Source organism: Oncorhynchus gorbuscha, linkage group LG11, assembly GCF_021184085.1.
Source record: "Oncorhynchus gorbuscha isolate QuinsamMale2020 ecotype Even-year linkage group LG11, OgorEven_v1.0, whole genome shotgun sequence".
NCBI lineage: Eukaryota > Metazoa > Chordata > Actinopteri > Salmoniformes > Salmonidae > Oncorhynchus > Oncorhynchus gorbuscha.
In genome coordinates, this window is record NC_060183.1 from 23654178 (window position 1) to 23669989 (window position 15812).

Here is a 15812-nt window from a genome sequence, read left to right on the forward strand (position 1 = left end):
CCTCTTAATCCACTTTACCTTCTGTTGCATGCAGGTGCATATGCTTATGTCAGACGGGGAGAGAGAGAGAGAGAGAGAGAGAGAGAGATAGAATGAAACACGTTTCATGTTTTTACGTTGAGAATCTGTCTGTGCGCATTAGTTGTGTTATTTGTCTGCAGGCTGACCATTTGTCCAGGTAAATCTATTTAGATAGTGTGGTATCTTCTCCTCAGCAGACGGTCATTAGCGGTCCTATTGGAGTGTTATTTACAGTACAATTACTTTAGCCATGGAGGACCCAGAATTGCGTCAACTAAAGCTGGACAATCAGGTAAGGAAATCAAAATGATACTATAATTCAGATGACTTCCTCTAAACTGACATTCGTGACAATATTGTGTGATAAAGGCAAATGTCACCAAATATGTGGTCTACAGATCCAGTGTATAAGCCAAATAAAAGCAACCAGTCTCGCTAGATACTAGACTATATAAACCTCAATTTATTAACCTATTCGAAAGAAAATCATGTGTGGTTTAAATTGTGAATATTGAAACAATGTAACATTTTACATTTAGTGGTATAGATGAAACATGACAATCTTACAATAAGAATGAACTCTTAACCTATATGAAAGGGTAACTAATCAAAGAAATAGGTCAACTTCTTTTGAAAGTGATGCAAGTGGTTATTGTGTTTTTGAACCCGATGGAGAGGCAGAACATTGATGCAATCTCGGAATTAAGATTAAGCCCAAAATCTCCCTCAGCGTTCACTTTTGATGAAGAAGCAGCAGAGAAGGAGGGCCGATACCCAAATGGTCACAGCCAATAGGGACGCTCGACCCAAGAAAAGCAAGCAGAAGACTGGAGCAGATGACACAGACCTGTTGATTACTCAATCCCAGAGCAACAACTCCTTAAATGGTTGGTGATATGAACATTCAATGTATAGTACTCTCACAATACAGTATACTGAACCACAGAACAGTCATACAACTGGGTGGCCTGCATTATCAGCCTTACAAATACATATCCCCATATTGACACCATTCTTATCAAGAATAAAATATTGTTGAATAGTTACGACCTCTGTCCAGATGTAGGCGAGAACTATTAGTTGTACATAATTTACCAATAACCATCTAGTACTGTATGCCTGACTTGTAATGGCCATGTTATACTCTTCAGCTGAAGAAGCCCATGATAACCCACTGGAGGAAATTACTCTGGGAGAGCTCAGCCTAAAAACCACTGATGCTACAGATGAGATGCCCCCCGAGAAACCCATCATCACCAAAACTATAGATGTGGAAATTGACAGCCAGCCAAAGCCTAAACTTAGTACAGAAAATGAAGGCCCAGCAGAAGTGAAAAAGAAAGAGAAGGAGAAGAAAGAGAAAGGTGTGAAAAAGGAGAAGGCGCAAGCAAAACGTGAGATCATTTTATCCTATGAGATATGATACACACACACAAACACACACACACACACACACACACACACACAGCAAAAACAGCAGCAAACACACAGCAAAAATACACAACACACACACATGACGCACACAGGATATTGTGTGTGTGGGTTGTGTATTTTTGCTGTGTGTTTGCTGTGTGTGTGTGCGTATCTGTGATTGTTTGTCAGAGGAGGCTTCCTCAAGGAGGAATAGAAAGATGGTCCTCAAAATGTAGTAAAAAATACTATTCTGTCTTATGTTTTAGAGTTAGAACAGAATGAGGATAAGGGAGAGGAGAAAGAGAAGGAGAAAGAGAAGGAGAAGCGAGAGAAAAAAACAAAGAAGGACAAATTGAAAGGACACACCCCAAGTAAAGAGAAAAAAAACAAGACTGATGAACAAGAGGGTAAGAGATACAAATGTCATACACAATGCTGAATGTGTGATGATAACCTCTGCCACCGTATATGAGATGTGCACAGACATGGTTACAAATGCTTGCTCAGAAGGCTTGGTTTTGAAGGCTTTGTCATTGGTTTGTGTTTTATAGAAGAATGTGAGTTACAGCTAAAGGCATCTGTAGGCCTTGCCCCTTGAGACGTAACTTTGGCTCCAATGCCACTGTTGTGCTATGAAAGGGCAAACAGTAAATGGCTCACGATAGCCTGACTGCCCTGTTCAGTGGGCATCGGGTACGGAACCGAGCCAGATAGACCCAGGTATCCTCCCTCAGGAGGGCAAGGTGTATGTCTATAACCCATTGATCAAGCACGTTTGTTGTCGTCCTATCAAACTGATGTACTCTAGAACTATCAGCAATGCACTTGGACTAACCTTAAAAAGTACCCGAAGTTATGTACTGTATAACTCATTCTCTTCATGTTCTGTGAAGACATGACATAAGGCTGCTTTAATCTGTTTCCTGTGACTAACTAGTAGATATGATTTCCAGAAAAACAAAACATATTCAGAACAAAGTTGATGTGACTGCAAAGTTATTTGGATGCTGTAGCTACATACTTTACACAATATGCAGAGCAACACAAAATATTTTATAACACATTTCATGACTACCTTTCAGCATTACCATATTTTTATATTTCTCTCAATTACCAGCAAACACTATCACTAAGTCTCCAGCTATTCAGATAGATTCCGTAGTAGAGTTTGAGACGCCAGAATGGGACAGTGATGGTGAGAGAAAGGATTGGTCAAAAAGCCCCATCCCAGGAACACCCAAGAAAAAACAACACCTCAACACATGTGAGTCATACGTTTGCAAGGTGTACTGAACAAAAATATAAACGCAACATGTAAAGGTTTGGTCCCGTATTTTATGAGCTGAAATAAAATATCCCAGAAATGTTCCATATGCACAAAAAGCTTATTTCTCTCAAATTTGGTTTACATCCATGTTAGTGAGCATTTCTCCTTTGCCAAGATAATCCATCCACATGACAGGTGTGGCATATCAAGAAGCTGATTAAACAGCATGATCATTACACAGCTGCACCTTGTGTTGCGGACAATAAAAGACCACTCTAAAATGTGCAGTTTTTCAGAATTGAATGTTAATTTCTCTACCATAAGCCGCCTCCAACATCATTTTAGAGAATTTGGCAGTACGTCCAACCGGCCTCACAACCGCAGACTACATGTAACCAGTCCAGACCAGGACCTCCACATCCAGCTTCTTCACTTGCCGGATCGGCTGAGACTAGCCACCCGGACAGCTGATGAAACTGTGGGTTTGCACAACCTAATAATTACTGCACAAACTGTCAGCAACTGTCTCAGGGAAGCTCATCTGCGTTCTCGTCGTCCTCACCAGGGTCTTGACCTGACTGCAGTTCGGGGTCGTAACCTACTTCAGTGGGCAAATGCTCACTTTCGATGGCCACTGGCATGCTGGAGAAGTGTGCTCTTCATGGATAAATCCTGGTTTCAACTGTACCGGGCAGATGGCAGTCAGTGTGCAAGGCATTGTGTGGGGGCGAGCAGTTTGCTGATGTCAACTTTGTGAACAGAGTGCCCCATGGTGGAGGTGGGGTTATGGTATGAGCAGCAGTAAGCTACATACAACGAACACAATTGCATTTTATTGATGGCAGTTTGAATGCACAGAGATATCGTGACGAGATTCTGAGGCCCATTGTCGTGCCATTCATCCGCCGCCATCACCTCATGTTTCAGCATGATAATGCAAGGCCCCATGTCTCAAGAATCTGTACACGATTCCTGTAAGCTGAATATTTCCCAGTTCTTCCATAGCCTGCATACTCACTAGACATGTTACCCACTGAGCATGTTTGGGATGCTCTGGGTTGAAGTGTACGACAGTGTGTTCCAGTTCCCGCCAATATCCAGCATTTTCACACAGCCATTGAAGAGGAGTGGGACAACATTCCACAGGCCACAATCAACAGCCTGATCAACTCTATGCAAAGGAGATATGTCGCACTGCATGAGGCAAATGTTGTGTTGATATTTTTGTTCAGTGTACAATTACCGGTATAAACTAAACTAACCTTCCGGTATACTGCAAAGAGTTTCCCTTTTGTGTACATGAAATAACTTTGAATATGTTGTATCCACTGCTACAGCAAGGTGCCAAATAAGTGACAATGAGAGGGAGGAAGATGAAATTCTTGAAAGAGAGAAAAAAGAGAAAACTCCAAAAAAGACTAAAAAAGCTGAGAAAGCCAATCGCGCACTGCTTAACTCCAACTACAGGCAGCAGGACACCTCAGACAGCCACGACAACATTGGAAGAGTAAGAGTGTGATAAAAACGTCACTCTAAAAGAACAGTGTTTGTCCATTTTAGAGATGAACCATTTTCCCTTTAACCTAGATATGGTAGCCATTACCTTATAAATATCTCTTTCATTCAGACAATTTATGTCAAAAAAAAATCATTGATCAACATCTTTCCTCCCATCTCTTCCTCTTTCTTCTCTCTCCTTCCCTCTCCCTACCCTTCCCATTTCCTTCCTGTCTCTGTCTCTCAGGTGACAACTCCTGTGTCAGTTGAAGATCTTGAAAAGTTTGCCCTGCATCCGGCCCCTAGAGATACGACAATCCAGTGCAGAATCACTCGGGACAGGCGGGGCGTGGAGAAAGGAATGTACCCCACTTATTATCTCCATATGGAGAAGGAGGATGGGAAGAGGGTAAGGGTGCTAAAGAAAATGTTCAATGGAATATATGGCTGGCCAATGTGAATGCTCTTGCTGCAAGTCTTTCCTTGTGCTGTATATGATTGGCCAGCCTTTATGTCAGTTTGATCATCAGAATAATTGCACTCATGTAACTGTTGTTTTCTCATTGTCCATTCTTGATTTCTCCCTCCATCCTCCCTTAATACCCCTCTTTCTCTCTACCTCTCTCAGGTGTTTTTAATGGCAGGCAGGAAGAGGAAGAAGTGCAAAACCTCCAATTATCTCATTTCCATTGATCCAACAGAACTTTCCAGAGACACAGACAGTTATATAGGCAAACTAAGGTAACTAACCCCCAACCGATCTATGTTCAACCATACTTTTTTTTTTAAGTTTAAAAAACATTTGTGACCAACTTTTAATTTAGTTTAGTATTTTTTTCCATTCTGTCTGTCTGTCTGTTTATTTATTGTGCCCATCTGTCCCGTTCTTCTGTTTAACTTCACAGTACTATGTAAATCGTATGATCAATCTCTTTCAGATCAAATGTGCTAGGCACCAAATTCACAGTGTTTGACGGCGGGGATAACCCAGATAAGAAGCCTTTCGTCAAAGAGTGTGAGTCAGTTCGGCAAGAGCTTGCCGCAATCTGTTATGTGAGTCAAACCTAATTTTACATCTTTACAATGACTTCCTTAAGAGGCTTTTGCCTCCTGATAAAAAAATTAATCCGACCAATAACTATGACCTTCTCTTCTGTATTTTTGTCTTTCAGGAGAAGAATGTTCTAGGTTTCAAAGGCCCCAGGAAAATGACGGTGGTTATTCCTGGCATGATGGAGAATGATGAGAGAGTGTGCATTCGTCCAAAAAGTGTATGTTTATCGACACCTAAGACTCCTGAGATTGAGACCTAATGTTAAATTCATCAGGCCACTAAACCAATACATATGATGCAGAATAGAATAAGAGAATAGAATGAGTACCTATATAAATAAAGATATGGTACGGCCAGTCTGTTTACCACTCTCTTCTTCATCTACTGTTATCTCTCAGGATATAGAGTCTCTGCTCTCCCGCTATGAGAATGGTAACACTGACAACCTAGTGTGCCTCATGAACAAGTCCCCCAGCTGGAATGAACAGACACAGTCCTACGTTCTCAATTTCCACGGCCGAGTCACACAGGCCTCCGTCAAAAACTTCCAAATCGTTCACCCTGACAACGGTAAGATAGAGCCATTGTTTGCTGAGAAATAGAGGTGCTTTAGGCCGCCTGATTGGCTATAAACTGTCTTAGAATACCCTTTCTATATTTCTGCATGTAGTGTCTTAAAAATGCCTTAATTCGCTTAATTCCCCCGCCTCCAATGCCAACTAACCCTTTTATAATGTACTGCTATCCAACTCCCCACCACCCTGCTGACTATGGGACAATTACACTCCCTTCCAGAGGACTACATTGTGATGCAGTTTGGTCGGGTGGCAGAGGACGTATTCTCCATGGACTATAGCTTCCCTATGTGTCCCCTGCAGGCCTTTGCCATCACGCTCTCCTCCTTCGATGGCAAACTGGCTTGTGAGTGATACCAAGTGTGGACAACTCAATCAAGCAGAAGCAGAGCCTTAATGGCTTACCCTTACAATTATATCACAGTATTAATTGTCAATGTGCATTCCAGGTAGTATCGGATAAGTGTTTGATATTTTTCAACACCTGAGATTACAGAAAGTATTTTTTAGATTTTACGAAAAATACGTAACAACTAATCAACGTCATTGAGTATAGGTTATGATTCAGTCTCAATAAGGAACACATATGACTAAATGTTATCTGAAAAACAGCAACTAGGTCCTCTGAATTATATATTGTGCTTAGATGTCTGGTAGATGTAACCACTAGAATGACATTGTTGCACAGCATACCTGTTTTGTGCAGGCTGTTTGATCATATTTGAACTGAAACATTTTTATAAGAAATATGTATAATAAATATGTCCAATTCATTTATTTAATATTGATTGCAGTCTTAAGGCTCCGCTCCACATTATCAAAGTGTAACATATTCATGTTTTCCATTTTTTTCTACATTCCACATAATCTCATATGTGCAACATACACTGAGTATACCAAATATTAGGAACACCACCCCTGTTGCCCTCAGAACGGCCTCAATTCGTCAGGGCATGGGCTCTACAAGGTGTCGAAAGCATTCAACGGGGATACTGACCCATGTTGACTCCAATGCTTCCCACAGTTGTGTCAAGTTGGCTGAATGTCCTTTGGGCGGTGGACCATTCTTGATACACACAGGAATCATCTGCACTGATTGAAGTGGATTTAACAAGTGACATTAATAAGGAATCATAGCTTTCACCTGGATTCAAATGGTTAGTCTATGTCATGAGAAGAGCAGGTGTCCTTAATGTTTTGTATACTCAGTGTAACAAGACAGCTGCAGGGCTCTAGACTGCAACCATTTAGTCGCATTTTGAGATCTTCCCAGCGAATGTTTCCATAACATTCCCTAAAGGTTCTCCTTTGGTTCTTAGAAAAATAACCTTCTCAAAAATGTTCCCAGAAGCAACATTTGTTATCTGGGCTTTGACTTGGCTTTGCGAGTTACATTTGAATTGGTTGCATCGGTGCGAGCTGCCATTTTTAGCTGGTCACTTCACTTCTCTCAAAATGTGCTATTTGGGGGGCGGCAAAAACCACGATTTGGTCAGATCTAAAGTGCACCATTTTTCTGATCCCTGAATGAAATAGTCAGGTCTGCCCTGTGCTTGTTTCTCCCTTGCTGCTCCCAAGTAGGTTAGTTGGAGAGCAAAATGCATTCTGATTGTAACATTTCAAAATTCAATTGTGGGAAAATAAAAGTTTAGAAGCTGTTGTGGCTGTTGGAGAGAGGAGGGTCTAAGGTTTCTGAAAGGTATTACATTTATTTCTCAAGTCTCAATATTAGCTGTTTAAGCACAGTTTTTAACCAAACTATCTGGCAGGCTATATCTTTTAGATATACGTAGTGGAGTGCGGGAAGCACACATCTGCCATTTGCGGTGATTGCATAGGCCTATATATTATTTATTTATTTAACCTTTATTTAACCAGGTAGGCAAGTTGAGAACAAGTTCTCATTTACAATTGCGACCTGGCCAAGATAAAGAAAAGCAGTTCGACACATACAACGACACAGAGTTACACATGGAGTAAAACAAACATACAGTCAATAATACAGTATAAACAAGTCTATATACGATGTGAGAAAATGAGGTGAGATAAGGGAGGTAAAGGCAAAAAAAAGGCCATGGTGGCAAAGTAAATACAATATAGCAAGTAAAACACTGGAATGATAGATTTGCAATGGAAGAATGTGCAAAGTAGAAATAAAAATAATGGGGTGCAAAGGAGCAAAATAAATAGATAAATTAAATACAGTAGGGAAAGAGGTAGTTGTTTGGGCTGCAAAGTTTTTAGGAAATTACAATTACTGTTAGATTAATCAATTACACAACTAACTACCGGCATATTATATTTAGCTATCTAACTAATGCATTTTGAGTTTACAAATGAATTAGCCTATGTGATATTTGTACACACAATAGATGCAAGCAAATTTATATCTATTTAACAGAAGAAATCTGCAGTTCTGGATCCCTATTTTGAGAGTAAAATATAGCAACAATAGACTAAATGTCAACCCATTCATGACAATCACTGGTTTAGGGTGCATGTCAAAATATATTGATCATGCATTCCTGCTTGGACATGTTCCATTTTCCGTTGACATTGTAGTCATTTAGCAGACGTTCTTATCCAGAGCGACTTACAGATTGTGCATTCATTTACATTTACATTTACATTTAAGTCATTTAGCAGACGCTCTTATCCAGAGCGACTTACAAATTCATCTTAAGACAGCATTCATCTTAAGACAGCTTTTTCTGAATCATATCATCTCAGTAGCATTGTGAACGTCTTTTTAAAATGGCTGGTCATTTTTTCCTATTGCGTGATGCTGCAACAAGTTTGGTACGACCAAATTATGGGCTGGTGCCACCAACCTAAAATGTAAGTAGCACCGGTGCCACCAGGAAATTAGTCTGGATTCCTGAAGCTGCAAAGAGACTCTATTTAAGATAATGATGTGGAATTTGCCATAAATTGTTATTGATAGAATGTTTACTGATGTATAAAACTGTCATGTTGATTAATCATTTTTATACTACGGCATTGTTGAATACTTGTTTCTGATTGGCTTGAAGGACAATTTAGAGCGTGCATTATTTTCCTGTAATGCATGGTATATCAGCATGGTAGCGTTCAATGGCTATAGTTCATCCTTACATGTTCTATGTTTGAGCTGCTTTTGAAGGCAAAAGTCGAATTGAAAACATTATTGGCATTGATGAATTCGATTTTCAGCCACGTCTATTTCTATGGGCACAAGCACTGTTCGTGACACAAACTATTCACACCCCTATTGTTGGTGGAGAGAACATTTTGCAAGTTTGAAGTCTATTTCCTGAAATTATAAAAATGTTCTCATGGGATGCAGAGAACATTTAGCAGTTTTAAAGCTACTTTTCATGCAATTCTATACATTTTGCCATGTCTAATGTGCATTCATGTGATATTTGACTGACTCAAACATTACAACAGAATGTATGGTCTAAAAAAACCTAGCTGACATGGGCTAGTTGATCTGGACATTTCTGACACATTATAGCTCTCTAAGGTATGCAATGACTGGTTTGACAAGAGGAAAACTGTTGATGCATTACCCAATTTCAAAATGACTCCTTGTGCATTCGACTATTATAACTTTCAAGAGAAAATTTAAAGCCAGACTGAGTTCCGTTAAAAAAAGGCAGGGCGCGCCCCACAGTTTGAGAACCAATGATCTAAACAAGCAAGTCTGTTTGTTTGGTTACCAAGGCAACTACTGTAGCTTTCTAGTAAACTTGCTAGCTACATCAGTGGATGTTGAATGTATTTCTACCTGTAAATGAACACATTTCTAGGGACAAATGTGTTAAATGTGTTAAATTATAGCCATGGCATAAAACATCTTGTAAACCCATTACTCTGTGTTGATGTTGTTTTTGTACAGGAAGTTAGTATCTTCTCTCCCCACTATCTCCTTTTGGTCTCTTTATCGCAGTCAAGGACGGAAATACTTTTAGTCAAAGAACTTAATGAATATACCAATCTTCACTGCTGATCTGGAAACACTACATCCAGCAGATTCAGATGTAGATAAAAACCAATGACTCATGATTTCTCCTCTTGCACAACAGTTACAAAAGTAATTCCGATACCATAACAGTCAAGCTTTCAGCACTTACTGTATTGCTGAACACAGAGAGCAATTGAGTTTCACAGATATAAGAATAGGCCACAGTTAAGCCCTGTGGTAAATTAATTTGACCACAAAACATGTTTTCTGATGTAGCCTATCTATTCTGTGTCTGAGTGAAACCTTATACCAAAACTAACTTTAGACGTTGTCTGCGGAGTTAAAAGATGCCTTTCCTCTCAATAAAGCAACACACTTCCTGTGTTAATGATGTTTAGTTTGAACTGACAATAATATTGGCAATGATGACTGAAGACATTTATAAGCATCTTCCTGTGAGATAAAAGAATAACCTCTACTGTTCCTCTGCCACAAACTTGTCACTTGATTAGTGAAAGTTGCTCACAAACTTAGGTTACCATGATTTAGGCCCAAGTTATACTAGTTATCCCAGTTTGCTTGCTGTATGGTGAGGATATTAGTTTATTTTTCTTGCCTCCCTGTAAAAAAAATATTTAAAAAAAGGTGTATTACCTATTATTGTCAATTACTAATCTCTCACACTTTAGGACAGGAGTATTTCCTGGTGAGGTCACATGGTCAGGAAAAACTCTTATCCCTAAAAATAAGTAGTCAATTCACAAGTTTAGATCAGAGCCATATAGAGAGGGAGTTCGGTCAGGTTTTAGAATGGCTGCCATGTAAACGTCTTTATTCTCCAAATGTCGGTGACGTAACGATACGAGAGCGTGTCTGATAATTCCATATGAAATGACCTGCTGTGAACAAGCAAAACCGAGCAGCGAATTTAGCAGACGTTGTTAGTGATTAGCATTCAGGATAATGTGTATCTAAGTCTGTACTGTGTTGTGGTGTCAACAAATCTATCTTTACTGGACATCTTCATAGGTTTTGAAAACTATCAGAAATAAGCAGCACAAAGCAGAAGCATCAATTATCACTTAGCAATGTCTATGTAGGTGAAAGTGGCTCGCTCGCAACTATCAGACTGAAACCGCATTGGCCCAACTCTCTATATATACACAATATGACTCTTTAGATAGCTCAGTGATGCAACAGGTGAACTAACACAACACTGTCATTATGTGTTCACTATGTGTGCCAATGTGTATATACAAACTCAAATATGACCAACTTTGACACATGACCAGGAGCTCTGTATCTGCACTTATCTTCTATATACACTGAATTAAATAGATTATGCAACATGCAACTATTTCAAAGATTTTACTGAGTTCATATAAGGAAATACATTCATTAGGCCCTAATCTATTGATTTAACATGACTGGGAATACAGATATGCATCTGTTGGTCACCAATACTGTTAAAAAAGAAAGTAGGGGCATGAATCAGAAAACCAGTCAGTATCTGGTATGACTAGCATTTTGCTCATGCAGCACGACACATCTCCTTTGCATAGAGTTGATTGTGGCCTGTGGAAACATTCCTTTATCAAAATAATTCCAGTGTTTAATTCAAATTCAGAAAATAAAACTTTTAAAATTCCATATGTGTGTGTACCCCCTTTTAAGATATCGTCTCTCTAGGAAAAATGGAAATCTCCTCAAACCCCTAGGTTAAAAACAAACAAAATATTTCCAGACCTTTTCAATTTAGTAGAAATATGCCTCTATCTCACTCACTCCCTTCAAGATTACAGCCCCCAGAAAACATTTCCAAAGAGAGACAATGAATCACTCCTTTTCACAGAAAAAAACACTTGGTCAGCATTCATTATACTACCCCGATTCAGAAACCCAAACGTTGACTACAAACAAAACCTAATAATAATGATAATTCCATTGTACTCTCTCCAATCATTAGTTTTACATTTCCTCAATGGTTATATGTACTTAATTGAACATGCGCTACCCTTGGACACAATATTGTACTTTAAATCTATGAAATTCCCCTACTACTAGTTTGGCCCAAGCTTGCTTTGCAACATTCAGTCTGTCTGCAAACAGTCTCTCAAAATGCTGATAGGAATACCCTGCCATTAGACACACACGACTGAGATTAATGTGCACTGTCCCTTTAAAATAAAATGAACTCAACCTGCAATCCACTTTGCTGACCTGACATTGTTCCATGTAATGGAAACAGATTATAATGTTAGAATTCATCAACTTTCTGTTCCAATTCACTGGTGTTGCCTAAACAATCAAGCCAATAATCAATAACCAGAAACTATCACAAAACTTTTATCCGACACCAGTCAATCCATAAGAATAAAAACACATTTCGATGGGCACAACTCTATCACAATTATATCTCCGCTAATTATTTAGAATTCACAGGTTATTCCAGCAGACCATTTATGTCACGACTTCCACCGAAGTTGTTCCCTCTCCTTGTTCGGGCGGCGTTCGGCGGTCGACGTCACCGGCTTTCTAGCTGCCACCGATCCATGTTTCATTTTTCCGTTTGTTTTGTCTGTTTACACACCTGGTTCCCATCTCATAATTATGTTCCTTATTTAACCCTCTGGTTTCCCTTTCTGTTTGTGCGTGATTTTCTTTCGTGTGTTGGAGTTCTATCCTGTTTTGTCCTTGTTTGATAACGGGATTTTTGGATTGAGTAAATACAGTGTTTTTTTACTCTTACCTGTGTCCTGCGCCTGACTCCTTCGCTATCTTCTAAATAGACTCTGACAATTTAGGCAAGACAACGTATTACATCGAAATCGTCTCGTTATTATTTAGAATGAATTAGTCTTTCAATTTAACCTAAACAAGCTATTAAAATGTTCAGTTCATATCATAAACAAACACCATGTCCATAGTTCAACTATTATCCGAAACACAGATTTTAGTCAATTGGTGCTTAGGCTGAGATATGAACCTGAGTCTCACGCATGGTAGGCAATAAATCTACCGTTGGACCACCAGCACTTTTTGAAATTATAGAGATTCCACGCAAATAACTATTTTTATAATTGTCTATAGTCGTAAAATCAGGCATTACTACCGAGACAATTCCCAGAAAATAGCCCTAATTTAAAGGTCCAAGCATTTCCCCAGCGAGGATTCTCCTTCCTCTCTCTCTCTCGTTGTCTCTGCCTCTCTCTTTCTCTCTGTATGTCCCCTTATCTTCTCTTTTCCTTTCCTCTCTTGACTCTTGTCATTCTATCTCCTACTCAGAATTTAGGTATAATTACTATTATGACTTTTGATAAGTTATTAGGTCTCACACGCACATCATTTTTTCCCTGCTGATATCCTTCTTGTAACTTTCTCTCACCGATTCTCTACACTTGCCTTTTTGCTCCTACTACTCCTCTCGCTCTCTCATTCGCCTACGTTCCCTCTTCTGTCTCTCTGTTATGCAGGTGAGTGAGGACCCAAAAGCGACTTAACAGAAACAGAGTTTATTTAAGTCCAAACAGAAAATAACATAATCCTGAATCCTTAATCGAGGAAATGTCCAAACGGGGATAACAGAAATCGACGTGTGGGGCTGGAGACTGCAGGTCCCTTCGGGTAGGCGCGGGTCGTAGCTGACAGAGACACCTGCTCACACGCAGCATCTGATGATAGGCAAAACACAACAGGACGGAACAAGTACACAGCGAACAGCAAACAAGAATCCGACAAGGACAGAAGCAGAAACAGAGAGAGAAATAGGGACTTAATCAGAGGGCAAAATAGGGGACAGGTGTGAAAGAGTAAACGAGGTAGTTAGGAGAATGAGGAACAGCTGGGAGCAGGAACGGAACGATAGAGAGAGAGAGGGATAGAGAGAGGGAAAGAACCTAATAAGACCAGCAGGGGGAAACGAATAGAAGAGAAAGCACAGGGACAAGACATGACAATATATGACAATACATGACACTCTCCCTTGGTGGGGCCTTACAATCCTCTGCCATGTGGCCTGTTTTATTGCAGTTGTAGCACTTTCTGTCCTCGGGTTCTATCCACTTTCTACTCTCCCTGTTTCCCCCTTTCTTTTTAAAACCCTTCCTGCTCTTTCCTGCAATTTCCCCAAGAGTGGCAATCAAATGTTCTGCTCCTGTCTGTTCTTTCTTAGTTTTCTTTTCCTTGCCATTATGCTCATGGTGTATAGCATACCTCTTTACTTCGGCTAATGTGTCTGTTCCCCACCCTATCAGAGTCTCTTTTATGATTTGGCAAATGTCAGGCTTCATACCACTCAATAAGGCTATTTTTAACTGTTGATGGTAAGGTCCGTCCTCTCCCTGTCTAGGATCTACCAGTCCACTATTAGCATTCAACACGTCTCTCAGTCTCTATAAATACTGGCAAACAGTTTCCCCATCCCCTTGTTTACACTCATGTATCTTTCTGCATGTCTATGGTAATAGTCGCTAAGATTATTACAGAGCTGTGTCAATTTGTCTGCATAATCCCCATCTCCTGCCCATGGTAAAACCGGTTCTCCTCCTTGCCCTGGAACCCAGGCTCCCCTCACTGCTGCCCAGTCTTTCCTCACTATCTGTCGGACAGCCATTTCCAATTGTCCTGCATTTAGTTTAAAACTCTCGGGCAGTCCCTCCATATCTCTCCTAAACCCTTCTATTATTACCTTATACTCTTTTCCGGGCCTCTGACAGCCACACCCTGGCTGTATCCAAACCTTCTGATTGTTTCTGGATGTTATTACCACAGGTTTCATGCATCTGTTCTATTATAACCTCCAGCTTGTCCACATCTAGACGCCCCATAAACCCGTATTTCTGTCTCCATTTCGGACCATAATACCCATTCCTCTTATCCTCAGACTGCATATACCTCCCCTCCCTGGTTAATTCTATACTATAAATATACATATATTGTACAGATATATTGTTTTACCCTAATTCTGACTAAAACTACACACATCATTAATTATAATTTTACTGACTATAATCAATTTCGTACAATTATATGGTTTCAGGGTGGAATATTCTAAATTAGTAATTTAAACATATAAATTCCATTATCAGGTGTTTAGTCCCAGGGTCCTTAGCTTATTGATGAACTTTGAGGGCCCTATGGTGTTGAACGCTGAGCTGTAGTCAATGAATAGCATTCTCACATAGGTGTTCCTTTTGTCCAGGTGCGAAAGGGCAGTGTGGAGTGCAATAGAGATGGCATCATCTGTGGATCTGTTGAGGCGGCATGCAAATGATTCTGGGATAATGGTGTTGATGTGAGCCGTGACCAGCCTTTCAAAGCACTTCATGGCTACAGACGTGAGTGCTACGGGTTGGTAGTCGTTTAGGCAGGTTACTTTAGTGTTCTTTGGCACAGGCACTATGGTGGTCTGCTTAAAACGTGTTGGTATTACAGACTCAGACAGGGAGAGGTTGTAAATGTCAGTGAAGACACTTGCCTTTTGGTCAGCGCATGCTCGCAGTACACATCCTGGTAATCCGTCTGGCCCTGTGGCCTTGTGAATGTTGACCTGTTTAAAGGTCTTACTCACATCGGCTGCGGAGAGCGTGATCACACAGTCTTCCAGAACAGCTGGTGCTCTCATGCATGTTTCAGTGCTATTTGCCTCGAAGTGAGCATAGAAGTTGTTTAGCTCGTCAGGTAGGCTCGTGTCACTGGGCAGCTCTCGTCTGTGCTTCCCTTTGTAGTCTGTAAAGGTTTGCAAGCCCTGTCACATCTGACGAGCGTCAGAGCCGGTGTAGTACAATTCGATCTTAGTCCTGTTTTGATGCTTTGCCTGTTTGATGGTTCATCGGAGGGCATAGCGGTATTTCTTATAAGCTTCAGGGTTATAAGAAAAAAGCTGAAAGCAGCAACTCTAGCCTTTAGCTCAGTGCGGATGTTGCCTGTAATCCATGGCTTCTGGTTGGGGTATGTACGTACGGTCACTGTGGGGGACGACGTCATCGATGCACTTATTGATGAAGCCAATGACTGATGTGGTTTACTCCTCATTGCCAT

At 40.3% G+C, this 15812-nt stretch overlaps 1 protein-coding gene and 1 non-coding gene across 2 annotated transcripts; both read left to right on the top strand.

Annotated features, from left to right (window-relative positions):
- Window positions 1-36: 36 nt before the first annotated feature.
- si:dkey-220f10.4 (tubby-related protein 3) lies at window positions 37-6879 on the top strand. Its single transcript, XM_046367917.1, has 12 exons — window positions 37-313; window positions 752-908; window positions 1173-1415; window positions 1701-1841; window positions 2552-2698; window positions 4039-4208; window positions 4446-4607; window positions 4827-4939; window positions 5137-5251; window positions 5371-5469; window positions 5651-5822; window positions 6048-6879. The coding sequence occupies exons 1-12, from the start codon at window positions 272-274 to the stop codon at window positions 6179-6181; spliced, it is 1695 nt and encodes a 564-aa protein (XP_046223873.1). The 5' UTR covers window positions 37-271; the 3' UTR covers window positions 6182-6879.
- Window positions 2021-2149, top strand: LOC123989649. Its single transcript, XR_006830604.1, has one exon. It is a non-coding gene; the product is annotated as a small nucleolar RNA SNORA17 (small nucleolar RNA).
- Window positions 6880-15812: the final 8933 nt, after the last annotated feature.